This window comes from Aulonocara sp. 'chitande type north' Nkhata Bay, linkage group LG18 (assembly GCF_057382095.1).
Source record: "Aulonocara sp. 'chitande type north' Nkhata Bay isolate Kocher_YH1m ecotype deep benthic linkage group LG18, A_spYH_male_GT1.1, whole genome shotgun sequence".
In the NCBI taxonomy this organism is placed as follows: domain Eukaryota; kingdom Metazoa; phylum Chordata; class Actinopteri; order Cichliformes; family Cichlidae; genus Aulonocara; species Aulonocara sp. 'chitande type north' Nkhata Bay.
The window spans coordinates 28,498,014-28,525,568 of NC_141361.1; the positions used below are offsets into that span (position 1 = coordinate 28,498,014).

A 27,555-nucleotide genomic window follows, 5' to 3' on the forward strand; every position below is an offset into this window, starting at 1 on the left:
TGTTAACATAACTCTTATACTAAAACGCATCCATTTACAATGGAGGAAAGTAAGGTGAACATGTGCAAAGACACTAACAGGTACCTTTGTACAAGATATTCCATTGAGCTCCCATCACACTGAGAATACAAGTAATATGTGTAACAATTAATATACTATATTATAGTAATGCATTAGGATTCAGACAGACGCAATTCTTCGTTCTTCCCAGTCTCAACGAGAGAGTACATTCTCACATCCTTGTGCTTCTCACTAAAATAAAAGACCGGCGCTGCGGCCAGAGGATTATAGAGCTTTCATTCTTAATCTCATCAGAAGGCCAGTCAATCATCTCAAAACATTCGGTCAAAAAGACTGACAATCACAAAAAGAAACACACGTATAGAGATTGCATCGCAGTAAAAGGTCAACAGGTAACGTTTTACAAACACCTAGTCTATAAGAAGTTATACATGAAGGACGATGGATTGCTGCGTTCCCGATTCTCTCTTTGGCTGACGATATCACTTTAAATAAACTTTACTCGGTTCACTGTGTTACAGCGTAACACGCATAAAGATACATGTACAATAAAATACCTGAATCTGCAATCACCTGCGGAAATGCAATAAATATTTTGTCTCATTCCCATATCATCAAATATGAATATATTAACATTGGTTTAAACACAAATGGGCATGATGTGACTGCAGGGAACGGACAACGAGCCAGAGTTTTACAACTTAAAGGTTGTCACAGACCTACGATAGCTTTAAATGGGGATCTTCTACGAGGGAAACTATTGCAGACTGTAGCTCTGTCGGATGGTCCGAAGTCGTGTAACAGCTTGACACTTAACACAACCTGTAACTATGCTGAGCACGTTAGCTTATTTTTAACACAGTGCGAGCCTAAAATACGCCGCTGCGGGGCTTTGGACACCGGGTTCAGGGGAAACAGGTCAGAGTGCTGAGATCAAACATATGTACAGCTGAAAGCACCACCATATTGTGCAGCACATGTATGATACAGCAGAATAACTTGATGATACTTGTAATACTTTGATCTGTTCTTTCCCCCCTTATTTTTCATTAATTTACCACACTCACTCACACACACATTTGCTGTGGCACACACACAAGACATTAAAAGACAAACATTAAAAGACTGCACACACACACACTCTCTTTCACACACTTGTGCATTACAAGGCTCAATTGCACACACAGACATTAGAGCACATTTGCTTTTAAAGGAAACTTCTATAGAAAAAAGAAAAAAAAAATTATATATATATATACATATATATATATATATACATATATATATATATATATATATATATATATATACATATATATATATATATATATATATATATACATATACATATATATATATATATATATATATATATATATATATATATATATATATATATATAATTTTTTTTTTTTCTTTTTTTCTATAGAAGTACCTATGTGGGCCAGAGCTAGTAAGAAACTCCAGAGGCTCTCTCATTGCTCGTTTCTTTCCAGCGGTGAAAACATTTAGAGTGCTGCAGGCAAAGGCAGACCGGAAAGAAAGAACCTAAAACGTGTCCTATTATTTCTCGGACTGCAGCACTGTGAATGTTTCACTCTGGCGTTCGCTTTTGCAGTAAAATCGATCACAGACTCCGGGAAGGCCCTGGAGCAGCGATGGCTGTGAGGTCTACAGGTCGTGGGCGAGCCTCTCGATCTCATCGATGAGGAAGTCGATGTCAGACTGGGTGACCGAAGGATTGGAGACGACCATTCTGAAGAAGTTTACTTTATTGCCCTGAGGCTGGTAGCCCACCATGGTGGTCCCTGACTCCATCATCATGGCCTTGATCTTTGGCGCCACCTGTTGGAGTGAAAAAGATGACAAAACAGAGCCTTGTATTCCTGAAAGCAATCTAATAATGTGAACATCTTTTATTGGCTGTTTGAAGCTGATCGTGGTGGAACTTATAGTGTGATTATAGTTGTACCCTGTGGAGTTTTTCTCGCCTCTCATCTCCATCTGGCATGCCTCTCAGGCTGGGTGGAATGTACCAGAAGCAAACATTGGTGTGCTGTGGCTGCAGGCAGAAATGAACACGTCAGATACAGATCACGGTGGGTTTTTATTTATTTATTTGCATTTACATACAACAAAATTCTGTTAAACAGCAGTGAATTAACCCTGGTGATTAAAACTGGACATTGGTAAAGGACAAATAAAAAGAGGGAAGCTCACCACTCCGTCAAACACCATCTCATATCCCTCCCTGTTCTTGATCTTGTTGTATAGGTACTGAGACAGATCCAAACACTTGTCAATGTGCTGCTCAAACCCAGTGGTGCCCTGCAGGGGAAAAGAGAAGCCAATAATTACAGTTAAGAACACTCAGTATAGCACTAAATAGCATTGCACTAACAAAGCCATGAAGGTTCTTATTGGCTTGGAGATGCTTTTCTGTCTTTTTTAGCCAGCATGTATGCACCCGTCTGTCCACCCGGCTCACCTTGGCTTTCCACATGAGCCAGAATTTAAAGATGTCCACATGCCGGCCACACTGGATGGCCTTGTCCCCTGTGTCATATGTAACGTCGTATTGTTTGTCTGGTTGGAAGAGGTAGCCAGCGCACATGGAGTTGCAGCCTGCTAGGATTCCCTACAGACAAAGTGCACAAACTGTTAACATTTCCTTTCACAGGTCTCCTGCCCAGGCTGTCATCATTTAGACATGTCAGACTACATGTACCAAGAAAAGCTGATGAGTATGAATGTGCAATATGGATATTCATAGAACTGTATTTTTCATAGGTTATAATGAAGAAAAAAAACCCAAAGTGTAATGGAAATGTTTAAGCTTTTGCTACATGTCTGTGTCAAACTAACCTTACTGAATGAAAGCCTCCATATTGTCTTATTCTGTCTCTGTGTTATCTTTCAGATATACAGCATGTTGATGTACAAGTTATCTTTTATTACACAGTGTTCTAACCGCAGATGGATAACTTGTCTTCATAAATGATTCGATTCTTTTAACTCAAAGAAAAGCATGAAACATGTTTGCTGGTGTGCTGCCTGTACTACTACCCCTTTACAAACATAAACAGAAGTAATTAAGAACATCAATAGCTGTAAAGCTCAATAGCTTTACATATGTATATATATGTGGACCTTATAATGCCAAGTGGCGACCTGCTCCAACGTTTGGATTAAAAAAGTCCCTAAAACTTGTCATCATAAATTTTTAAGGTGAAGTAATAGAAACAAGATACTGTGTGTGTGTGTGTGTGTGTGTGTGTGTGTGTGTGTGTGTGTGTGTGTGTGTGTGTGTGTGTGTGTGTGTGTGTGTGTGTGTGTGTGTGTGTGTGTGTGTGTGTGTTCCTGTACCTTTTCTCTGACCAGGATTGCTGAACACTGCAGAGGCACACCCATCATCTTGTGTGGGTTCCATGTGACAGAGTTGGCCCTGCAAAACATGTTGTCAGTGCTATCGTTAGCACGCTGAGGTTTCTTTTAAATAACAACACACAGGAGCTTATCAGTTCCCATGTGCTCACCTCTCAATTCCATTAAGCTTATGGCGATGCTTCCTAGACATCAGCAGTCCACCACCCCACGCACCCTAACGAGATAAAACAGTACTGTTAAAGGAGTGGATGACGCACTGAAGCTCCTGCTATCATCACTACTGCAAACTACTCACATCAACATGGAGCCACAAGTTATACTTCTCACAAATGTCAGCAATCTCATTGATGGGGTCAAATGCTCCATACACAGTTGAACCAGCTGTTGCATTCACAAACAATGGCACATAACCCTGCAGATGTAGTACCCAGGATAGATGAAAAGAAATGTGGTTAGAGATAAAAGTACATGGAGATGCAATTATATTAAAAAAATAAAAGGGGAAAAAAAACCCTGACCTTCTGTTTAGCGTCGAGGATTTTGGCTTCCAAATCCGCAGGAATGACTCTCCCTCTGAAAACGAGCAGAGCAGCATGGAATCGCTGTGGATCTACATGTTGCACATACAGTATTCATCAGATGATTTCTGCAACGATTACAAACCTCTCATCCGTGCTGAGCAGGATCACGTTGTCAGTGCCGAAGCCCAGCGCAGCTCCAGCCTTCTTTATGGAGTAGTGGCTCTGTGGGGACACATAGCAGACCAAGCTATCCATGAAATACCTTTGAATTCAAAAAGGGGGGATATTTTGAGAGCTCATTGTTGCTTGACATTTTTCCTGCTCTCTGTCAAGTTGTCAAATTCAAAATACAAAAAAACTAAAATAATGAATTAATTGAAACAGCCAGTGCCCTGATTTAAACAGACCTACTGCTTATTCCCTGACTTTGATTAATCTACAGTCAATGAAGTAGCTTATCTGCATTGTTAGATTACCTGAGATGTACAGTGTGTGTGTGTGTGTGTGTGTGTGTGTGTGTGTGTGTGTGTGTGTGTGTGTGTGTGTGTGTGTGTGTGTGTGTGTGTGTGTGTGGTCACTTACATGCTCAGATGTGAAAAGGACAAGGCGGGGAGCAGCAGACATGCCCTTGGTCTTCACCTCTGGGAAATACTTGTACCGTGCGATCATCACACTGTACATGTTGGAGATAGCACCCCCTGTTAAGCACACCGCACACACATCAGTACCCTGGACAGCAGCACACAGTCTGTGCAGTGTACATCCACGTGGAATATTTGGACCAAAAGTCATACAGTAATATGAATATTGGCTATACATGGGTAGTGTGATTTACAGACCGACCTGGGGAAAAGAGGCCGTCACCCTCTCCGTTTGGCCAGCCAATCATCTCTCTCATTTTCTTCAGAGTCAGCTGTTCCATCAACACAAACACCGGGGCGATCTCATAGGTGAACCTGACAATCATAACACCGAGTAATGAATGCAGCACATCATTCAGAGACACTGAGCATTCTTATGCACTCGTAAGGCAGAGAGTCCACAGACTCCCCCAAAACACACACAGTGATATTCATTGTGTGTCCATATTATTCATTAGTCCTTCTATAATTCCATCTGCAGAGCACAAAAGTGGAGCTTGTGCTGACTGGGCTAATTAAAAAGTGGCCGATATGAGTCAACCAGCAAACATTCATATTCAAATGCCTCCTAAAATCACTCAGTGGTTTAATTAAAGCACACAAAGCTCTGATGGATATCTGTCAATGGTGCCGATCTCAGCGGCGACTCTGAATGGGGCTGATGTGATGGCTGAGAGAACTCGTGTGTGTGTGTGTGCGTGTGTGTGTGTGTGTGTGTGTGTGTGTGTGTGTGTGTGTGTGTGTGTGTGTGTGTGAGTGACAGAAGGACAGGGAGAGGGAGTGCTTTAAAGAGATAACAGCCAACAGAGATAACAGCCTCTGTTGGCCCCAGAATATAGAAAAAATGAGGGAGAGCCTATGCCTATGAATTTCATTATCTTTCAGATATACAGCATGTTGATGTACAAGTTATCTTTTATTACACAGTGTTCTAACCACAGATGGATAACTTGTCTTCATAAATGATTCGATTCTTTTAACTCAAAGAAAAGCATGAAACATGTTTGCTGGTGTGCTGCCTGTACTACTACCCCTTTACAAACATAAACAGAAGTAATTAAGAACATCAATAGCTGTAAAGCTCAATAGCTTTACATATGTATATATATGTGGACCTTATAATGCCAAGTGGCGACCTGCTCCAACGTTTGGATTAAAAAAGTCCCTAAAACTTGTCATCATAAATTTTTAAGGTGAAGTAATAGAAACAAGATACTGTGTGTGTGTGTGTGTGTGTGTGTGTGTGTGTGTGTGTGTGTGTGTGTGTGTGTGTGTGTGACAGAAGGACAGGGAGAGGGAGTGCTTTAAAGAGATAACAGCCAACAGAGATAACAGCCTCTGTTGGCCCCAGAATATAGAAAAAATGAGGGAGAGCCTATGCCTATGAATTTCATTATTTCATTAAAAAGATGAAAGAGAAAAGATTCAAAAACAACAAAAAAAGAAGTAATCTTCACACTCTTGAAATGAGCCAACGCTTTTAAAGCTTGATATGTGCCTGACCTCTCTGTCAGTTAATAAAAGATAAAACGACTGTTATCTCCACGAACAGCCACCAACAAAACTCCTGGAGAAGCTAAAGTGGGTCAAATGTGTCACAGAAAGGAGGCCTGAGCTTTTGCTCTCTTTGCTAAGTGACATTTCACTGCTTCCCACACGCACCCTTAACGCTGATCCCCGTTTACCCCGCTTCTAATGAGGCCAGTTACACAACGCTCCTCCACCTCCATCGCTGTAGCTTCAACCATCACCCAAATTAGAAGCAGCGTTATCTCCACGTTTCTTCGATTCCTCCCTGTCTTTTTCCCCTCCCCTCAAATAGCTATCTGCACAAGGGCTGAGGTTGTTTTTTGTAGTTTGGTAGAAAGGGGGAGGTATAAAGTCTGCGAGCAGAGTGAGATTTAGGGAAACAATGCAATGAAGAGAAGTGTGACAGAGGACAACAAAGGAAGATGAGGGGATGATGCAGGGTGCGCACAGAAAAGCACGCAGCAAAGCAACATCATGAAGCACGCACAACGCAGAGGCTGAGTGACAGAGAACAAAAACAAAGAGACAAAGAGAAATTGAAAAAAAAATATGAAAGATGAAGAAAAATAACCAAGGAGGCATTTTTCTTGTGTAAATATTTCTGCTGATGATTTTTAGCTTTTGTAAATGCGCTGGACTACTCTATGACTTCTGGGCTGTGACTATGATTTGCTACACCCAAGGATAACACTTCACTTTTCAGTCCCTCACTGGCCTCATCTCACCAATTTAGTGTCCTTTGATATAGTGGAATTATGGTTTATATAAAGCAGACTTAATAACCTGGATGTCTCATATTCCTTTCTTCTCAAAACTCATCCCAGCCACAGGACAAAAAAAAGGTACAAAAAACCCCAGTCAACCTTTTTAAAATTCTCCTTCTCTCTGAGTCATTTCACGCTGTAATGGCAATAATGGTGATCATTATCACAATCAGAGCCAATCATTGGTCTTTTCAGGGTGAAAATTACCCCTCAGTCACCTGCCTGTCCCCAGGGACAGCCCCTAAATGCCCTTATTATCATCATCAAGGGCACTCAATGTGTGCGTGTAAGTGTGTTTATGGATGTGTTTGTGTGTGTGTGTTTGCGCGTGTGTCTGTATGTGACTAACCCTCTGACCCCCCATCACCACCACACACATTCCTCTCAGCCCCTCAAAGGACCACTGAGTCCGTCTGTACCCACGGGGACAATAGAGCCGGAATGAGCACTCCGTGGGGAGCTGCGGCAGCCAGTTTCCACAATGTAACAGGGTTTTCTGTGCAGCCGGAGGACATTGTGTTTCAGTGTGGGGCCCAGCTGGCCTATCTGCTAACACCAGCTCACAATGAGCCTGTAGTCAATGGACTGGAAACCCTAGCTGCTGTATCTGGGACAGCCAGAGCTGGTGTGTGTGCATGTGTGCGTGTGTCATTATGAAAGCGTGCACAAGCGTGTGTGGGAAGTCAATGGCCCCGTCTCTTGGGGCATTCTTCCAACCAGGAAATGAGATGGGAAAGTTTTTCTAAGAAGGTAGTTTCCTATGCTAATGTTTTAATAGAAATTGGACAAATTAGGTGTCACAGTTTTCTTCTAGCCTTTGCTTTACTGTCCTCAGAAGCAAGTTTGGACAATATTCTTTTAGGTCTAAAGTGCATTGTCTTGTAATTAATGTTTATTCTGGGTGACCTTTTGTGCTGCACTCGTCCTGTTATTTTCTGCAGTTATGTGCCAACCCTTTCACCAAGTCAGACTTATGCAGGTGTGATTTTTGCACTTCACTGGAAGTTCAGTTCAGTTTTCTCCTATCTATGAATGCGGCAAGTCTGAACTGAGACTGAAGTCACGATACAAACATCTGTATTATCATATCATAGTTTCATTGTGATTGCCATATGAAGCTGTTAATGACTAGTTAAAGGAACCCAGTCTGTAAGAAGCTGTAATGTTTAAAGGTTGTTTGGGTAATGGGTGAACTGTAAATATATACAGAAACCATGCAGTTTATATTTTCTTCATGATCTAATAATGACTACATGATCGAGCCTTAGCTTAAAACAATCCTCATTCTTTCGTTATTATCTCCTCTAAAGAAATAAAAAAAAACCTACATAAATAAAGCACTCCTACCAAACCTCAGCTGTTTTTGACAGACCTTAACTGATTTGTGTCTCTCACTAATAAAACAGCTGCAGAATAAGTTGATTAGCTGATTGCCTCTTATTGTATTCTGTAACATTTCCCATTTCCAGCCTCCATTGTGGCATTTTGCAGCTTTTCTTTGTGTTATGTAACAATAGAATTTATTAGCCTTTGACTACTGACTGCTGGACAGACTAAACAGGTTATTTGATAATGACTGCTTTTGTTGTGGATAACTGGGGGTGTTTTTTCCACACACTTCTGATATTTCATACGTAAAAAGTTGAATCATTTCACTACGAATATTTTTGGAAGGTGAAATTATTAATATTTTAAACGTTGCTATTGATACACATCAAAATCTAAGAAAATCACATGAAAGTGACATTGCTATAAATATTAGGCTGATTATTGCTCAGTAAAAAATGTGGATGAACTGACTGTGGTCGTCTGTATGAACCTCTGTGAGTGTGCTTGTGTTTTGCTATAATTTGTCACCTCACTCCAGTAATCGTGTCACAGAGTTGTGGCTTTTCGTTCACAGCATGTCTGCGTCAGGATCTGTGTGCTGAGAGCGTGTGCAACTGATGTGGGGTTCAGGCCTTCTCCACTCAAGCTGGGTGAACATGTAACTGTGACCTGAGATCAATATGCAATCTAACCACCCCCTGGGGCTTGGTGGTGTGTGATATACACACAGTATAGCACTGTGCCAGACTACCATCTGTCAATACAGGGGGAGAAAACACAAACACTTTATATAATCGGCCTCCTTTGACCAGTGGTGGAGTGAGCCCAGGGGTACATCATAAGCACTTCCGCAATGCTAATATATGATGATGACTAGAGGCTATTTCCACTGGCCTACAAACAGGAAATATCAGTTGTCCCCCTGTGAATTGTATAGGTGTTTCCCTTCTATACATAAACTGTGTCAGGCACTCGGTACAGAGAGCGTACTGTGTGACTTACATGTTGGTGTTGGCGGTGGAGGTGAGCCACTCTCCAGCCAGACCAATAATGTCTAGGCCAGAAGATAACTGGTTAAAGAAGCGTGGGTGACCTAAAGGGAGAAAAAAATAATACAAAATAAATATTAAAAAGTTCAATAATGGGTTTAAATTCAGTCATCATTCAGGTTTCATTTTGTATTTCCATGGCCAACCATAATAGCAAAGGGATCTGACAAAGCGCTGCTCAGTGGGCCATAACAGCTGTATGACAAGCATTTAGACTCTCACACACACACACATATACACACAGTGACTGTGTGTAGACCTGGAGCCTGTATGCAGTCATGGATACATGTACACTGTGGTTATGGAGGTGCCTGCCTCACATAATAAACAGAGTAATAAAAAGAATTAACAATAAAAATGAAATAACAGCTGTGACAAAAGAAATGAAAGGTGTGTGGTTTCAGCACCGCCGACAGCTCCTCCAGCCCACAAACTAAAAAAACAGCCACAAAATGTTTTGAGAAGAAAGAGAGGGAGAGAAAAAAGTGCTACTGAGTTGTAGACACAGTCAGTGACTGCCTGATATATAAAACCCGGGGGACAGTTTGAGCGTTGTCATTTTTAACAGCTTGAATCAGCCCGTGTTAGGATCCCCTCAGGCGACACATGCTTTAATAAGTCGGGGGGTGGAAAAAAGGGAGGATGTGAAGTGAATTACCAGGGGTACAATACATATGGCAGTCATCTAAATAGGCTGTGTACTCTGCGAGAAATGGCCCATTCTCTAATAGTTTGTGTCACATTCAAAATCCACACACTGAACATGTGTGGATATTAACAGAGATGTAATGTCCTGCTTTATTACTATAATGTGTGTGGCAGTAATAAGGTGCAGGACTACATCTCTCACTGCTGTTTGCTTTCAATGCAAAAAATTAAAAGTTAATTGCATCTTCGCCCACATCACACATACCAATCTCCTCTGCCATCAAAAATAACACACACCTCCATGTGAGTTACCCAAGCACATATACAAAAAAAAAAAACAAAAAAAAAAAACAAATCTTTCCCTGTTGAGGTAGGTTAATGTTTCCTCCACGATGAAGGTCGTCCCAAAGCCCTTACCTGTGCGGACGCCATATTTGAGCGTGTCTCTGCAGTCCACCAGGATCTGCTCCAGGGACTCGGGCTGGTCTGACAGCTCCAGGTTGAAGCCCTCGATCCCCTCCAGGAGCTGGTGAGGGTGGTGGAAATCCAAAACCTTTGTAGACCGGTCGAAAGTCTTCTTGACATAGTTGGTAAGGATGTCAACCACCTCCAGCAAAAACTGCATGGTGGGCTCTTCTCCATTTTTAGCCGGCAGTAGGTCTAAAAGAGGCGTGGGAAAAGTAGGGGAAATGAAGCCATTTGTGATTCTGGGAGCTAATATCTGAGCACGTCAATCGATTAGCTTATCTTTTGTAAAGCTAATGCACTTTGTTTTTGAGTGAAATTCTAAAATTCTCTCCATTTTCCCCGCAGTTTCTCGGGCTACATTTCTGTGCTAGATCGAATAAAGACGGCTCCATAATTGGTCTTAGGTTTTGGCTAGCAGGCTTTAAGTTGTGAAATAGCCATCAAAACACACAAAAGACATTTCTCAGCAGACATTTTAACAGGAAAGAGTAGGCAAACACTTATGTTTAAGATGACATCAAAATAAATTCTGTTCTTTGAAAGGAAAGTATTTTATATTTAATCTAAGAAAAAAATAGTGCTTTGTAATCTATTTATTCCGTCGCGTTGTCTTAATTTACTTTAAAAAAAACTGATACGGACATGAAAATAGCACAAAATCACGCTTGCGCTAAATTAAGGTGTTAAAATCAGCTTTCCCCCCTCACTTTGTAAGTCACATTTCTGCCACCGGAATATCCAAGTATTTTAGTTCTGCAAGGCTTTTATAAAGCCTCGAGTTTAGCCTCCGAAAGCACGGTTTACATCACAATACATACATGAATAACCCAACCACAGTTTGGCCTAATAATTAATTTTCCTGTAAAGCTCACTGTCATTATCAAGCAAAAAGAGGACAAACGCAGAGATGGCAGACAGACAAGTGAAGACGCTCTTCTCTGTTGTATGTCAAGAAAGCCATGTTTAAAACGCCCGAGTTATAATAATAACAATAATAATGTTGGTGTTTTTTAAGGAAGATCTGGGATAGCGGAAGTGTGGTTTCCTCACCTCTCGCGAACAGGTTGGAGAAGTCGGTCTCGGTACGGCGGAAGCGCGCGTCCCTGTCGCTGTTATCGCACGAGAGCAAGTTCTTCTGGCCCGCGAGCCTCCCCTTCTCCTCCAGGCTGTTGTTCTTCTGCAGGAACCCTAAGGTGTTGCACGGCGAAGAGAAGGAGTTATCACCAAACATCTCCATCCCACTCATAAAAAAATAAAAAACAAAAAGAAAAACGGCGAAATTAAAATATAACAGAAAATAAATTTTAAAAAAAAGCAAGAAAGACAATTGAGATTTTTGTGAAATTTTTTAATCAGCCCATAAACAGCCGGAATACTTCAATCTGAAAAGCTTCTCTGTTGGAGGCCAAATTTATAAGCTAAGTAGGAAAAGGAAGCACCCGTGGGTGCCCGCCTTATCCCGTGACATCACAGCCTCACCCCGTCAGGAAGCGCCCAGCCAGCTTGCCCCTCCCCTATGGGCGCAGACTGATTGCCTCGGTGCTCAGGACAGGCTGCCACACACAGCCAATAAATATACACCCTCCGAAGAGGGGTTAATGAAGGATGCAAAGTGCCCTGAAGCAGCGTGTCTCTACAGGGCCACCGTCAGATTTTATAAGCTTTTCGCATATATGTGCAGAATAATGCGTGGGCCCAATTGCGCGTCAAAAACACGGGGAAGCCACACGCTCTTTGTCGCTTAAATTAAAAATATATTTTCAGTGAAAATGTTCATTGCTCATTAATAAAGCGTATGAATAATTAGTGGCCACTGCGCGGGGTTAAAACGTCATTTAACTAATGAAAATCCGATGATCACTTACTAAAAAACCAAAAACAAACAAAACAATGTCAGACTTTCTCAGACTTGTGCTGCAGCAAAACGGTCAATAATGCGCCTTTTGAATGGGTAGAGCTTTACGTGACACTGAATTCAACTTGCGTGACTGCAAATAAATAAACATCCACACTTTCCATCGTGTGAGCCTCTGAAAGAAGCAGATTCCTTTAAGTGATGGAGAAAATAAACGTCACATCCACCCCCTCCACTGTAACAAAAAAGAAAATAGAAAAAAAAGGGGGGCTATTAGAGACACTGACAGTAAGCCTGAGAAAAGTGACTCAAGAAATAACCGGATGTGATAGGAAAAGCAAATCGTTACGAGTTATTTTAAGGCACGTTCTGCTTTCTGTTTCCAGGCTTGCCCCGGAGATTTTTCTATTGGTGCTGAAATGGGAAAGACAGGGGAGGGTGCAAGGAGGGGCGGGGGGCCTGATCCGGGGCTCTCCTCAGCAGACCTACAGGCTAATGTCCAGTGACCTTTGGAAGATGGAAACGCACACTGACAGTGTGGAGGACGGCCCCGCTCTATCAACCTGTAATGTGGCCTATATTTCTGAGGGCCTCGAAATGAGTAAGATCATAATAAATCGTAAAAGAAAATGTGAACCGGTCAGAAGGAAAAAAAAAAGGAAGGAAAGCAGTCATAACGGAATTCAATATCGAGAGCCATGGTATGTCAAAAAATCTTTTAAAAAATGTATTTCTTTATTTCATTTTCTTAAATAACATCTTCAAGATTAAACCATTTTTTTCGTGGCGAAACAAAACTTACCGCAAATCTTCATCCCCAGTTTCCTTGTGCATCCGTGCATCCACGCATATTCGTTGGCTAAAACAAAATGAACGTTTGAGTTTCTGAGCGTGGAGACCGCGAGCAAATGTGGTGAGGCGGGTGATGGAGCACAGCGTGCACATGGAACAAAAAATAAATAAATGGAAGCGTGAAGGAGCGACTCTTGGCCAGGTGTGCGACTGTGGGGTGTTTGGGTATATTCATATTTTCTGTAAAGAATTGCACGGACTGTTTTGCTTTGTTGAACTCGGATTTAGCCTCCTTACACCCCCTCTGATCACAAGAGGGAGGGGGGGGGGGGATGAGTCTGCTAACACTTCCGATTTGAGTTCAATCAATAGGGACCGACAGTGACCCGCACGGCAAATCCACGCCGGCTCACACACCCAGCCAAAGGGCGGACTGGAATTAACACCCGTGAAATGAGCTCACGGAGGAGGGCAAAATTAATTGAGTGGATCGCAGTATGTGAGTGGAGCGAGCTGGTAATGTCTCTGGTCTGGAAGTATACAGTAGGCGCTTGAAGCACAAACTTGGAGCGTAGTGCGTCGACGTACACACACACACACACACACACACACACACACACACACACACACACACACACACACACACACACACACACGCCCATGCATATACACTTAGTGCCACACACATGCACATACAAACCGGAGCGTGGACACGCGTGAGCTGAGATGGAGAAGAAAGCCTCAGGGAACAAGATGCAGAGCGCTCGGCGCAAAAAGTGAGAAGCGACGAGGCGAATGTACCTGATGTAGAACTTGCGAAAACAAAAAAACAAGCATTTAAATTTACTGAAGCAATCTCATTCCGACAAAAAACAGCCCTAGGTGCGGAGGCCGAGGCATAAAAACACACATACACGGACACACACACACAGACGCGCGCGCACGCAAAGCCGCCAGGCGTGAGATGGAGCGTGGCAGAGAGATAATGGCAACATCCAGCAGCAGCAGTACGCGAGCAAACAGACAAAACAAACATCCTAGTTTAAAAGGACATTTTCTTGGTTTAAATTTCCATGAAAGAAAAAGTCTGAAGATTTTTTTATATGTTTATTGGCACTCAAGGGCCACAAATAAAAGATTTCGAAATTTTGTATCCGGTAACGAGGAAGGGAAAATAAAGCATGTATTTGCACACCGGACAAAAGGAGCTGCAGGCTATCCCTGTAACGTTTTTCTGAAAAAACAAAAACTGCAATTATTTCCCTGCTTTGGACTGCAGATGGCTGCTCAAGTGTGCTCTAATGGAGTCAATTTTGTGTATGCGACAAAGGCTCGACGTGATTAATTAACCCACAGGTTAATGCACAGGTTTAGATTTTTCTTTTTCTTTTTTAAAAAGGAAGCGAATAAAAAGCATGCCTAAACTATGAGAATTATTACAGACAATTCTTATATCAATTTTTTTTGCTTTATCAAGACGAAAGGTGCACAGGATCAAATCTTCAAATCTTCATGTTTTTAATTTTGGGTTGAAACTCATATTTTGAATAGAACACGTTCAGGAAAAACGCTCCGAGATCGTTAGAAATGCCAGCGCTTTAATGGCGCATTATTTCTGCCAGGTCCGCCGCTCGGCGCGCACCGCTGGTCCGCCAGACAGCGACAGGCAGCTGTGATGGCTCTGTTTTTAACCGGAATGATTAACGACGGAGCCCACACAGCAAATGGCCCGGCCTGCACTCTCCTTTATCAGACAGGGAAGGAGGGGAGAGAGACAGAGAGGGAGAGAGAGAAGCAGACAGAGGCGCGTGGAGGGTGAACCTGGGTTTAAACCGCTGTGCTGGCGATAGATCGCGCTGCAGAAGTGTCTTTGAGCAAGGCACCGAGTGGCTTTCACCACAGCCCGAGCGCTCTGAAGACTGAAAACCATAAACACAATTTAGCCTCGGGGAGCCGAAGCCAAAGTGTTGTTAACAGGGAGAGGAGTGTGGGGACCTACTTGTGGTCGGAGGTCTTAAATTAGCTGAGTTGGGGTCTTGTTCCCCGCCGGCGGCTCTCGGCTCAGACGTAGCCATCAGTCCTGTGTTACTTTGGTTTCCGGGTGCGGGAATTATTCAGCTGCAAACAAAACGACTCAGTGTTAGGAGAGACTGCGTGTCGGATTTCCGATAACTGCGTGCAGTTTAAACGGCAGGCCGAGATTTTGATCAGAAAACGCTTTTGCTCCGTGAGTCACCAGGAGCGCTTCATTCTCCCTTAAACGGCTGAAGCCGCGCAATTTGGAGTGAGTTGCGCACAACGCGCAACCAAGACGCACATCGCAACACTTTGGGGGATAAAATGGCTGCATGGGTATAGGTTTTATTTAGAGACACTCTTCGGATTGTGTTGCTTTCAGTCAGCTGTTAACTAACCCAGCGCTGCTGCATGACACAGATTTACAGATTTGTTTTTTGTTTTTAAGTTGGGAACTAGCAAAAGAAACATGGCTCGTTCTTGCAGTAAGTTCTTGTGGATCGTTAAAACCAAATCATCGTTTAATTTAAAAAGAAAAAAATGTTTTGTTATATAACAGATGACATTTTAAACGACCAAAACCAAAATATTAAAGAAAGAACAGGTAAGGCCCGCGTTTCCCATCGTATAAAATCACCGAGATGATCAGAAAATCAGAATAAAACGAATGCATTAAAATGATACTTCACAGGCAGCAAATATTGATAAAATGAGGTGACAGTGTCCACATAAATAACCGTTCCCCGTTCATGTGTTGACTCAGTAATCGACATTTCAATTAAGATATGCTTTGAACACCACCCTTACTACAATGTCATCACGAGACAGAGAGGCAGCGAGAGAGGGAGAGAGAGAGAGAGAGGCTGAACAACTAATAATTTCGTTTTGTCTCCCGTCTGGGAATGATTTATGTGAGAATTCTATTATTATTATTATTATTATTATTATTGTTTAATTTATGCTCTGATATTTTGTCCTCCAAAGCTGATCGCACGATATCAGCGGCTGAAAAGTGGAGTGGTTTAAGCATCTTCCCCCCCAACCTCTGTCTCTGAAGAAACAGACACGAAGGGTGCAGCTGGAGAAGAAAAGAAGGGATCTTACCGGCTCACGGGGCGCACAGGTTGTCGAGTCCAGACAAAGTACAACTTAAATGTTACAACTGCCACCCGAAGGCGCGACAAGAAACAGTCCAGTGGTGGCGATGGCGGAATATCAACAGAGCGCACTGATAAAATCCCATCCGGCGGCGCGCAAGTGACCCTTTCTCACTCAAGAATATTTTTATTCGTTATTTATATCTGAGGATCCGGCTGCCCATTGGTCTCTTCACGCAGGCATGAGTCACAGCCTTGCCTCCCACCCTGACGGCTAATGAAGCTTCCCTGAGTGCTACTGACAGCTGCAATCCACTTTAAGGAACCAAACAAGCAAAAGGAAAAATACCGATGACGTTTACCCGCCCCTGTGTGCGTATATGTGTGTGTGGGCGAGCTCTTGTGTCTCCAGGTGTGGGTGGGTGTCACAGGGATGAGGGTGGAGACTTGAATGTAAATTTGGTTACATAGAAATTGACCTTGGAATGAAACTGCACAGCTGGGCTTTTAAATACCAACAGATACATATTCAGGACATCCGGTCCATCTCCTCATATCTGTTGATTGATTTGGTTTTGGGGACCTGTGGAAGCTGTTAGGTCATTTATTCCAGAATGGACACACGTATTATAAAGCGAGCAGGACAAGCCATCCAGGAGCCATCCATCCATGCAAGCACTGTCTGTAATATTCACCTTCATGAGATGAAAACATTGCCTACATCATAATTTCTGACCTACTCACTGCTTTAACCTTGCCACGGACAATAACGCCGAGACTTCAAAGCATGGCGGGCGCTGGCTTAGTGTCCTTTCTGTCATCCTCACGCCTGCCTCTGGATCCAGTGCACAGACAGGGACCAGCCATTATGTTCATTCAGCCGCTGCAATTTATTCAGCCTTTATCAGGAGCCAATCATATCTTTCTACACTCACAAGTGACATGTGGAGATGCATAAAGATAAACTCAGACTGATGGCATTCAACAAGGAGGCTTAGCTGCTGGGATTTACATCTGCACTAAAACAGGGCACATAAAAGGTCTTCACTGCTTATGAGTTTACATAGGCTAACATTTTATTTGTGCTAATTTAATTGCCGCCATAACAAAAGACTGGAGAGTGGACCAGTTCTTTTGTTTGGGTCACGTTACAGCTCTCATCCACAGTGAAAACTGAAAAACAAAACAAGTAAGAAATCATGACTTTGGTCTCTCTTGTTTCATGCACAAATTTGTGAAATTTACATACTCCTTATACCACATCTTTTCCCTGTCATGCAGCATCGCTTATCATCTTCACAGAGAGAGAGAGAAGAATCCTGAAATCAAAGCCATGGGAGGATTCAGCAAACATGGTGGCAGACGTGCAAACTTCCAGGGGAAAGTGTTTTTTTGTTGAATTTCATGCAATCTGAATGATGATACATAAACATGTTTTTGTATGTCCCGGTGACAGTTTAGATAATGTTTTAACATAACTGCTAGAGTCAGCATCAAAGGGTTGGCCAAGTTGGCTGCAGAGTGTCCAGATTGCTGCTAGGAGACCAATAGTTGGAGACTGCTGATGACACTTTAAGTGATGATCAAACATAACCGCTTAGAAGATTTTTGACTTTTAAATATCTGTTATTATAACAAGAATGAGGAACACGAATGCAGCATTTACATATCATCAGATCTATAGGCCGAAACTCCTCAGCTGCTTCTTTGTGTTGAGCAGTTAGCTGCTAACTGTATGTGCTGTGTGTTCCTAGTGTTCAGTTTTAGCATGTCTGGTCATAAAACTGCAGGGTTGTATTTTCCAATGCATTTTTAGCATCAGTTCAAACAGGTTAAGGTATTTTACATTTAATCACATAATGATTCTCAAAATGGATATGACTCTGATCGAGTGGATTCATTTACAGTCTCTTCTGCAGGTCAACGTGCAAATGTTTATCGGATTTATCAGGAAGCGTGTGTGTGGTTTGTCCGTATATTTTCACGGCTGATCTATCAGCGATTTATCAGTTCACATTTTCAGGAAATGAGGGCATCCGCTCAGTCCACATGAGCTCCTTTAATTCCAGGTGAAAATATGAGAGAATATGTAACTGTCACTGTGTCTACACTGAAAAGACTGCAACTGTGGGCAGCAGCAGTGTGCCTTAAAATAAACACAATATATGCTGTACGACCTGCTAGACAGGTCGTACAGCTTTAATAAGGGTAAATATGAGCAGGAGGGCATGGCTTGTGTTTGTAAACATGGTTTTCCTTTTCATAATCATCACCATGATCATCATCATCTGAGGCTGATGAAGAGGAGCAAGATGAGCTATGAGAGGGGTCCTCATCACTTCCAGAATCAATGTCATCATCATCCTCATCACTTTCTTCCTCGTTGCTTTTCTCTGCGTGTTGCTCTGATGGAAAAATCAAACAACACCTTCGATGTTTAGTCTGTAACATGCAGCCTAAAGTGTTTGTACAAAGACAACTGTCACCTTCCAGCAGCTTCTTCTGGATCAATGGGAGGAACTCTGAGGCCTCAGGATTGTCTGGCTCGTAGATGAGAACTGGAGCGAGGAGAGAAGAGGCAGCATTGACTAACTTGATGGTTCGCTGACTTATTCATTGACCGACAGATAGATGTATAGCAGATACGTACTCATGTGACAGAGTTTAACAGCCAGCTGGAAGTATTTGTCCTTCAGAGCTCTGAGGAACTGAAAGATAACATTTTCACTTTAAAGTTAAGCAAAAACATTTCAGACATGCAAAGAAAAAAGCACTCTGTGGACAGAGCATGAAGTGTGGACAAGCTGGACCAGTTGCATTGCTATACCTTCATTAAAAGCTCCACTGGAGCCTTAAGGTCTTCACACTTCACATTCACGTTCTCAGTCTGTTCTTTGTCCTCTTTAGCTTTATACACGAGGAGAGGTTCGGCTGGTGCGTGAGCATTTGTTGGTCCCCCTGACAATCATCACCATAATCACTTTTTAATGTTATTTCTTTTGCCTTCGTGCTTTGCATTTAATCCTGTACCCACCTGTTCCTTTCGAGCCTGAGGACTTTAACATCTCAGTGCCTTTCATTTCCAGCTGCTCCACAGGTGCTCAGCCAATCCTAAAATCACAGGTGATCTGTGTCAGAAATGTATCAGAGGCGTATCTCATTGGTCTGATCACTGGCTGGAAGAATTTCGATACTGTGTGGCTCTAGAGGTGGGCCACACACAAACTCAAAGAGCAGCTCAACATTATAAAACAATATGAATGCAGAGAACAAGTCTAAATAAAAACCAAATGCTGTCTAGAATAAAGGGCAACATTTACATATAGATGCTCAGGGGGTCTGTGTTGGTACTTGTTCGCGTACTGTAGGACAGACTTTGAAAGCAACAGCTTTCAAAGTCTGTCATCTTCACCGGGTGTAAATTCCCTTCACCACGTCCCATAGTTGCAGTCTAATTACTTATTTCATGTGTACTCTGAGAGCAGAAACACCTCTTATCCTGTTCAACTTTACATAAATGAATAATAATGTTTGTTTTTTGTTGCCCAAAACAGGACATATATAGCAGCCTTTGAGAGTCTTGCTGCTTATGGTCTTCTTATAATAACTACCAGATGAGCGTTTTAATGTGATTACTCAGGAACTACCGTTTTTGTCATCTCACAAAATCAAAAAATGAAATACTGATGACAAGCAGAGGAACACGTGAAGCTAACGTTGTCATTAAAATCTTTTCACCATCCGGTTTGCAAGTTGCTTTAGCAGAAAGCAACATCCAGGTGAAGACACAACAAAAATACTAATTATAATTATTATACATCTTCTTAATAGGATGTGTAGGGCAGTGAAAAGACAAACTTGAAAAATGTGTGACCCACTTAGAGCAACGAGTGTCCTGCCCAACAACTGCATAGCATGAGCAGCCTGTGAACAACAGGGCTGCAATTCACAGAAACAGCAAACCTGTAGCTAGTAGAAGCAGACCGTCACGGACACCTGCTGTTGCACAAGATGTTTATCTGCTTTAAGTCTGAGGTCCTGTTCTGTGAATTTCTGACTGTTTCTTGCAGTGGAAGTTGACGGTTGTTACTTTAGCTGTCGGAGAAGGAGGTAAACAGCCGTTACTAAGCAACGGCGTAACGCCCACTCGCTGTGGCCTTCATTGTTGCCGGAAATTTGGACATTATATCAGAGACATGCCAAGCAGTTAATGATGATTTGAAATCTATGGAATGAATGAATGAATGGCACTCCAGCAAAGATCTATTAAAAATTCTCTAACATTTAGATGCATGTTATTTATTCTATTTTGTATAGTTCTTTATTCTAATGTATATAGTATTTCATTCCTTATCTTATCTTATCTTATCTTATCTTATCTTATCTTATCTTATCTTATCTTATCTTATCTTATCTTATGGAAGCAATGGTCCTGGGATTTTTTTTGTTTTTTAAAGCAGAAATGAGTGCCCATCACGGTGGTTAGCACTGCTGCCGCACAGCAAGAAGGTCCTGAGTTCAATTCTATCATCAAGCCGGGGTCTTTCTGTGTGGAGTTTGCATGTTCTCCCCGTGTTTGCGTGGGTTTTCTCGGGGTACTCCGGCTTCCTCCCACCGTCCAAAGACATGCAGCTTGTGGGGTTAGGTTAATTGGATAATCCAAATTACCACTAGGTGTGAATGTGAGTGTGAATGGTTGTCTGTCCCTGTGTGTTAGCCCTGCAACAGACTGGCGACCTGTCCAGGGTGTACCCTGCCTCTCTCCCTAATACAGCTGGGATAGGCTCCAGTGCCCCCCGCGACCCTGAAAAGGAAAAGCGGAAGCGAATGGATGGATGGATGAGTGCCCATAGGTGTTTCATGGTGACTGCTGTCTTGCGAGACTGCTTTGGGGGGAGATGCAGTATATGAAAATATATAAGTTGAACAATAATAATAATAGTGTCTCTTTTTTCTCAGTGAATATAATTTTTAAATATGGGTTTGTAACACTAACAAATCATTTCATGTAAATATTCTTAGCTCACAGACTGCACACACAAATAGTTACATTCCCGAGTGCCTCATTTTTTAGTTGTTACACGTTGTTGTTACCCTTCTGTCTTTTCCCTTACATTAATAAAAAGATTTACGCAGTAAATGAAGTTCTACAAATTCAACAGGATAAAAAAATGAAACACTTGATACTCCGAACAGGTGATTACACACCCTTATGTGTCGACCCCAGTACTCAGCTCACGTCCACAGTGGACAATCTGGTGCATCCCATTATTTTTAAGGGAGCCCAGAGTATGAAGACCAAGCCAACTTATGACTATTATAATAGTTGTTTTGCATATCAGAGAATTTGCTTAATTTCAGTGTATGGAGTCATTAATTCAGTTTAATGTTTTATACTGGTTCATCCAATGCTTGCATGCTATATTCCTATAAAGATTTTCTGCTATTATACCCTCAACTTTACAATTTTGCAAACGTGTAAAATAAAGCAGAGACTAAGAATGCATTTGCATGTTTACAGTTTCTGAGCTCATATATTCAAGGGTTTGAAGGGTTCTCTCACAGCCCTTGAGAGACTGCCTCAGTCCACCCTCCATGTCAGCCATATTTCATTCAATAAGTAGCTGTTACCGCCACATTAACTGCGCACACATCGAAAGAGCTGCCCTCTGTCATGAATGTGTGTGTCGGTGAGTGTGGGAGAAAATGTGAAGATGCAACAATGTGTGTGTGCGTGTTTAATAGATTGAGGTCTCCTCTGCTCTTGGCTCCATTGTTTCACGGTTGTCTTAAAATCTCAGCGAGATATGGACTGTCACACTGACAGGCTCCAGACTCAGACATCCCAGAGAGCCTAAATTAGCACATGATTGGCAGGACTGTTCATTTTCTCCTAGAGTCTGAAGTGCTGTTTAGAGAAAGGTGAGGTTAGCTTGGAGTGTTAAATGTGTATTTTGTTCTTCATCTCCTACACACACTCACTTGGTCTCATACACACACATAAAACCACATATCAATTAGGCAGGGTCATGAAGTTTCTTACACTGAGCACTCCCTTGGGACCGTCTTGTGAACGCTGACATGCCATTGAAGCGTGTGCATATTTGCTTTCAGTGTAGACTTTGTGGGCTTTTATTAACCCTCTCAGGCGCAAATTAAGTTTGTGTTGCTAATGCACAAAAGAATACCTGCAGTGGTACTTCTGAGTAAAAAAAACCTCATAAAATATGTATGTGGGGTAATCAGGTTGTTAGCTTTTAACTGTTGCAAATCTGCAACGCCTGCCTTGAGAGGGTTAGAGTGGAGAGTAGGAATCCAGGAATCTTGCAGGCAGGATTCCGTGTTAGGACCAGTTCTTATGGTATTATAGTATACTTCCCTTAGGCAGTATCATTAGAAAGCACAGTATACATTTTCACTGCTATGCAGAAGATACTTTATCTATCCATGCAGCCAGATAACACACAGTTAGTTAAATGCAGGAATGTCTTAAAGACACAAAGACCTGGATGACCTCTAATTTTCTGCTTTACAATTCAAATCTTGGAGACATCGTCTGTAACCCGAGACTTCTGAATGGCATGACAGTGGAGCCTTTTCAACCAGGATATGACTTTAAAGAAACATGTAGGATTCTTTCTTGCATTTGCCCAATATCTCTAAAATGACAAACATCCAGTGTCAGAGTGATGCTGAAAAACGAGTTTATACAGGGAGTGCAGCATTATTAGGCAAGTTGTATTTTTGAGGAATATTATTTTATTATTGAACAACAACCATGTTCTCAGTGAACCCAAAAAACACATTAATATCAAAGCTGAATGTTTTTGGAAGTAGTTTTTAGTTTGTTTTTAGTTTTAGCTATTTTAGGGGGATATCTGTGTGTGCAGGTGACTATTACTGTGCATAATTATTAGGCAACTTAACAAAATACAAATATATACCCATTTCAATTATTTATTTTTACCAGTGAAACCAATATAACATCTCCACATTCACAAATATACATTTCTGACATTCAAAAACAAAACGTAAACAAATCAGCTCTCTGCCCTTTACCAATCCAGCCACGGGCCCATCCATCTGGCCCATCAAGACTCACTCTCATTTCATCAGTCCATAAAACCTTAGAAAAATCAGTCTTGAGATATTTCTTGGCCCAGTCTTGACGTTTCAGCTTGTGTGTCTTGTTCAGTGGTGGTCGTCTTTCAGCCTTTCTTACCTTGGCCATGTCTCTGAGTATTGCACACCTTGTGCTTTTGGGCACTCCAGTGATGTTGCAGCTCTGAAATATGGCCAAACTGGTGGCAAGTGGCATCTTGGCAGCTGCACGCTTGACTTTTCTCAGTTCATGGGCAGTTATTTTGCGCCTTGGTTTTTCCACACGCTCCTTGCGACCCTGTTGACTATTTTGAATGAAACGCTTGATTGTTCGATGATCACGCTTCAGAAGCTTTGCAATTTTGAAACTGCTGCATCCCTCTGCAAGATATCTCACTATTTTTGACTTTTCTGAGCCTGTCAAGTCCTTCTTTTGACCCATTTTGCCAAAGGAAAGGAAGTTGCCTAATAATTATGCACACCTGATATAGGGTGTTGATGTAATTAGACCACACCCCTTCTCATTACAGAGATGCACATCACCTAATATGCTTAATTGGTAGTAGGCTTTCGAGCCTATACAGCTTGGAGTAAGACAACATGCATGAAGAGGATGATGTGGACAAAATACTCATTTGCCTAATAATTCTGCACTCCCTGTACATGTATTATCTCTTGGCTGGGCTATTAAATATGATTACATAATTAGATAATTATTTTCTAATTATATTGAAACTCTCTGAAAAGACTTCGGTTGATCCAAAATGCTGCAGTGAGAGCACTGACAAGGACCATGAAGAGAAAGCATTTTTCTGCCATGTTGGCTTTTCTTCATTACATAGATTCAAGGGTTTGAAGGGTTAAATCCAAAATCAAATTTAAACTCCTTCGCCTCACATACAAGGTCCTGAATAATCAGGCCCCATCTTATCTTAAATATCTCACAGTATGTAATCACCCACATGAAACACTTCGCTCTCAGACGAAGGCCTACTGGGATGTTTACAAGTAGAATGGGAGGCAAAGCCTTCAGATTTCTGGCTCCTCTTTGTGGAACCAGCTCCCAGTTTGGAGTCGGGATGCAGACACCCTCTCTACTTTTAAGGATTAGGCTCAAAGCTTTTTTTCCTTGATAACTCTTATAGTTATAGTGGATCAGGTGAATCCTCCTTTAGTTATGCTGTAATAGACTCAGACTGCTGGGAGCTTCCCATGATGCACCGAGTGTTTTTTCTTCACTCACCTCTTTTTCACTCACTTATGTTCATAAACCAATCTTCAATTAATCATTTGTAATTTTGACTTTATACTCTGACTCTCTCCCACATGTGTTTTTTGCCCTGTCTCCCTCCCCCTCACCCCCAACCGGTTGTAGCCAATGGCTACATGAGTCTGGTTCTTCTGCACATGTCCTCCCCCTAAAAGGTGTTTACCTTCCCACTGTTGCAAAATCCTTACTCAAAGGGGTTGTACAGTTGTTGGGATTTTTAACAATTGCACAACCTGTAGGGTTTGTACCTTACAATATAAAAGTTGACTTGGCTCTATAACTGAATTGAATTGAATTGCACTGAACTGAATTCAACAGTGGAAGAAACAAACCTCTGTAGAGCCTACAACGTAACTTTTGTTAAGTCGTCGACATCATTGCTGGCTTTTTTGTGCTGGTGCATGATGTGTTAATTACCGTGTTGTCGCGTCCCAATGTTTTACATGTGATGACAGGACTTTTTCCCCTCCTGGGTTCCCACACTTGTTGTTTTCAATTTAGTACCATAAATCCTGAGTTATGGGTAAGTCCAAAATCGCCCGTAGACATAAAGCTCACAGGAGCGTGTTCAAAGACTACAGGCCCCAAGAACTCCCGTTTACTTAGCAGTGTTACTTTAAATGTGTGTCTGTACAGTTTTGGGCTCTATGCATTCCCCCTTCCCCACACCTCAGCTCTGAGTGGGGAAATTTTTTTTTTATAACTCATCCATATTGAAAATTTGTTTTGTGGCCATGGTGATTGAGAGACATAATAGGAGTCTGCTAAGCCTCATTCACTTTAGTAGTCATTAAACTGGACCTCTTCACAGTGTTTGTAGGAGTTTGTTGTGTTTTCCAACTCTGCTGGAGTTGTTTTAATGGATTGTGTGACCAATATTACAAATTGCTGTGGGCTACAGCCCATCCAAGAGACTTGTGCTTCCGTTTTGGTGAGTGACATTCTGTTTATTTATCACTCGGTTACTTTGCACTAATTGCCTTAAATGCGGGCCTGTGCATTGTACTTTTACTGTTTATGAACATGGCTTGCTAACAAAGCTAGCTAGCTGATCAATTAGCGCGTCACCCTTTTATCCATACAAGCTAACTTCTGGCTTCAAAAAAAAAAAAAGAACATGGTGGCTACCAAAATGCTAATGCTGAGCCAGTGGCTGAGGGTTTACACAGTCTGTGGTAAAAACAAAATCTACACATATTGTCGACCCGAACAGTACAGAAATGCTTACTGCACCCCTCGACAAGGGTCAAGGCTTTGAGATTTTCCTGTAATTTGTCATTAGCAGATAGACGCATACTCAATTTGGGCTGAAATGTGTGCAAAATGCTATATATTTTAAGCCTGATGATTTTCCCATTTAATATGGGACAGCCTCTGTTATTCCAATGTAAATTAAAGATCCAATAGAATCCAAAGACTTCACATACATTGAGCTCAGAAGAAACATTTGGAGTATTTTGGAGTTGGAGTTTCTCTGTGTCAAATGACAAAGGCTGAACTCCAGCTACTAATGCTCGTTTGAACGTGCACCGCTTCAACCCTTCTTGCCCAATAACAGATGGAGACAGAAACTAAATGCACACCCCAAAACACACCAGCACCACAAACCCATCAGGCACACCTGCCATGGAAGCTTGATGGGAAAACATATTCCACACAGACGACATGATAACAGAATCATTTCACACTTCAGTGATCACCTGCACATTCTCATTGCGCGCATGAGTATGAGTGTGTGTGTGAAAGAGAGCGCAGGCGAGGGTTTTCAGTAGGGTCCAGCCTGGTTGTATTCGGTGCATGCGCCTTGACAGACTCCCTGCTCCTCCCAAATTTCCATATGATGAGGTTGTCGTGACAGTGAAAGAATACACAGCTTGATTCCTCCAGGACATCACGATGTGTAATGTGGAGCATGTATTTGTGTGATGGAACACGCAGTCCCCGCTGTAGCTTTATTAACAGAGATTAGCATTAACAAAACAAAGCAACATCATGCCGTCATAAACATTCTCTCTGCGGTGTGGGTTTGCATGTATATGTGCCACACTCACGCGCATGTCCTCGTGTTTAAGAAGCATCTGCGCAGGTCTGTCAGTGTGATGTGGCGTGTGACGATCCACCATCACGTCTCACGGCCTCGAGCAGACTGAAGGCTAATAATAAATGCAAATTACAATCACAGGAGCAGCTCGGAGCTGGAGAGGATAATTGCTCCATTATGGCGCTGTGCGTCTGAGGATGTGTGTGTGTCGGAGGGACAGAGGGGGAGCCACCAAATACCAGTTGTGACATCACAACATAACTACATAACAGGACAAGTGAGGTGATACAAGTATTGATTTATTTGCTGGGAAAAAAAACATCCACTTTTCCAGTGAGAGTGCCAAGTCAGGCTAATTAAAGTGTGATATAATCACAAATCAACATAAAGAAAGAAAGATCTAGATCACACGCAAGTCCTGTTTAGCACATGAAGCTAAAAATAGTTTGTTACTGCATGTGCCTTTCTCGGTTACAATAGATGCAATGATCAGGAACAACATTATGACCACTGACAAGTTAAGTGAATGACACTCATTATCTCCTCATCGTGGCAGCTGTTAGTGGGTGGGATATATTAAGAAGCAAGTGAATATTTTGTCTTTTGAAAGCTGATGTGTTAGAAGCGTAAGGATCTGTCTGCAGGGGTCAGTATCTATGAAAAGCAAGTCAGAGGAAGGAACCGTGGTGAAACAGGGTCATTGTTGGCCAAGACTCATTGATGCATGTGGGGACCGAATGCTGGCCTGTGTTGTCCAATCTAACAGACGAGCTACTGTATCACTGCATACTGATTTAATTTTGCTTGTACATCCTGTGCAAGGTGTGTGTGTCCCTTACCTGGAGAACACCTGGCACCAGGATGCACTGTGGGAAGAAGGCAAGCCAGCAGACACAGTATGATGGTTTGGGCAATGTTCTGCTGGGAAACCTTGAGTCCTGCCATCCATGTGGATGTTTCCTTGACATGTACCTACCTAAGCATTGTTGGAGACCATGTGCACCCTTTCGTGGAAACAGTATTCC

At 42.1% G+C, this 27,555-nt stretch overlaps 2 protein-coding genes across 6 annotated transcripts; both read right to left on the reverse strand.

The window, feature by feature from the left end:
- Window positions 1-1,429: 1,429 nt before the first annotated feature.
- LOC147308868 (glutamate decarboxylase 1-like) lies at window positions 1,430-16,431 on the reverse strand. Of its 2 annotated transcripts, XM_086273661.1 has the most exons (17): window positions 16,126-16,431; window positions 15,005-15,123; window positions 13,016-13,072; window positions 11,409-11,546; window positions 10,308-10,550; window positions 9,196-9,286; window positions 4,773-4,885; window positions 4,512-4,627; window positions 4,072-4,151; window positions 3,927-3,981; window positions 3,704-3,820; window positions 3,558-3,622; window positions 3,388-3,466; window positions 2,510-2,659; window positions 2,242-2,349; window positions 1,994-2,083; window positions 1,430-1,866 (listed from the first exon to the last, which is right to left on the reverse strand). In XM_086273661.1, the coding sequence occupies exons 2-17, from the start codon at window positions 15,078-15,080 to the stop codon at window positions 1,693-1,695; spliced, it is 1,752 nt and encodes a 583-aa protein (XP_086129787.1). In that variant the 5' UTR covers window positions 15,081-15,123; window positions 16,126-16,431; the 3' UTR covers window positions 1,430-1,692. The 2 variants fall into 2 exon arrangements, with proteins under 2 accessions (XP_086129787.1, XP_086129789.1); XM_086273663.1 differs by lacking the exon at window positions 13,016-13,072 and having other exon boundaries at window positions 16,126-16,430.
- Window positions 16,432-17,018: 587 nt separating this feature from the next.
- erich2 (glutamate-rich 2) lies at window positions 17,019-20,249 on the reverse strand. 4 transcript variants are annotated; one of them, XM_086273667.1, is made up of 8 exons: window positions 20,082-20,247; window positions 19,153-19,229; window positions 18,946-19,076; window positions 18,769-18,826; window positions 18,605-18,676; window positions 18,392-18,523; window positions 17,377-17,437; window positions 17,029-17,291 (listed from the first exon to the last, which is right to left on the reverse strand). In XM_086273667.1, the coding sequence occupies exons 2-7, from the start codon at window positions 19,196-19,198 to the stop codon at window positions 17,415-17,417; spliced, it is 462 nt and encodes a 153-aa protein (XP_086129793.1). In that variant the 5' UTR covers window positions 19,199-19,229; window positions 20,082-20,247; the 3' UTR covers window positions 17,029-17,291; window positions 17,377-17,414. The 4 variants fall into 4 exon arrangements, with proteins under 4 accessions (XP_086129791.1, XP_086129793.1, XP_086129792.1 ...); XM_086273666.1 differs by having other exon boundaries at window positions 17,030-17,291; window positions 17,368-17,437; XM_086273665.1 differs by lacking the exon at window positions 17,377-17,437 and having other exon boundaries at window positions 17,019-17,291; window positions 18,946-19,049; window positions 20,082-20,249.
- Window positions 20,250-27,555: the final 7,306 nt, after the last annotated feature.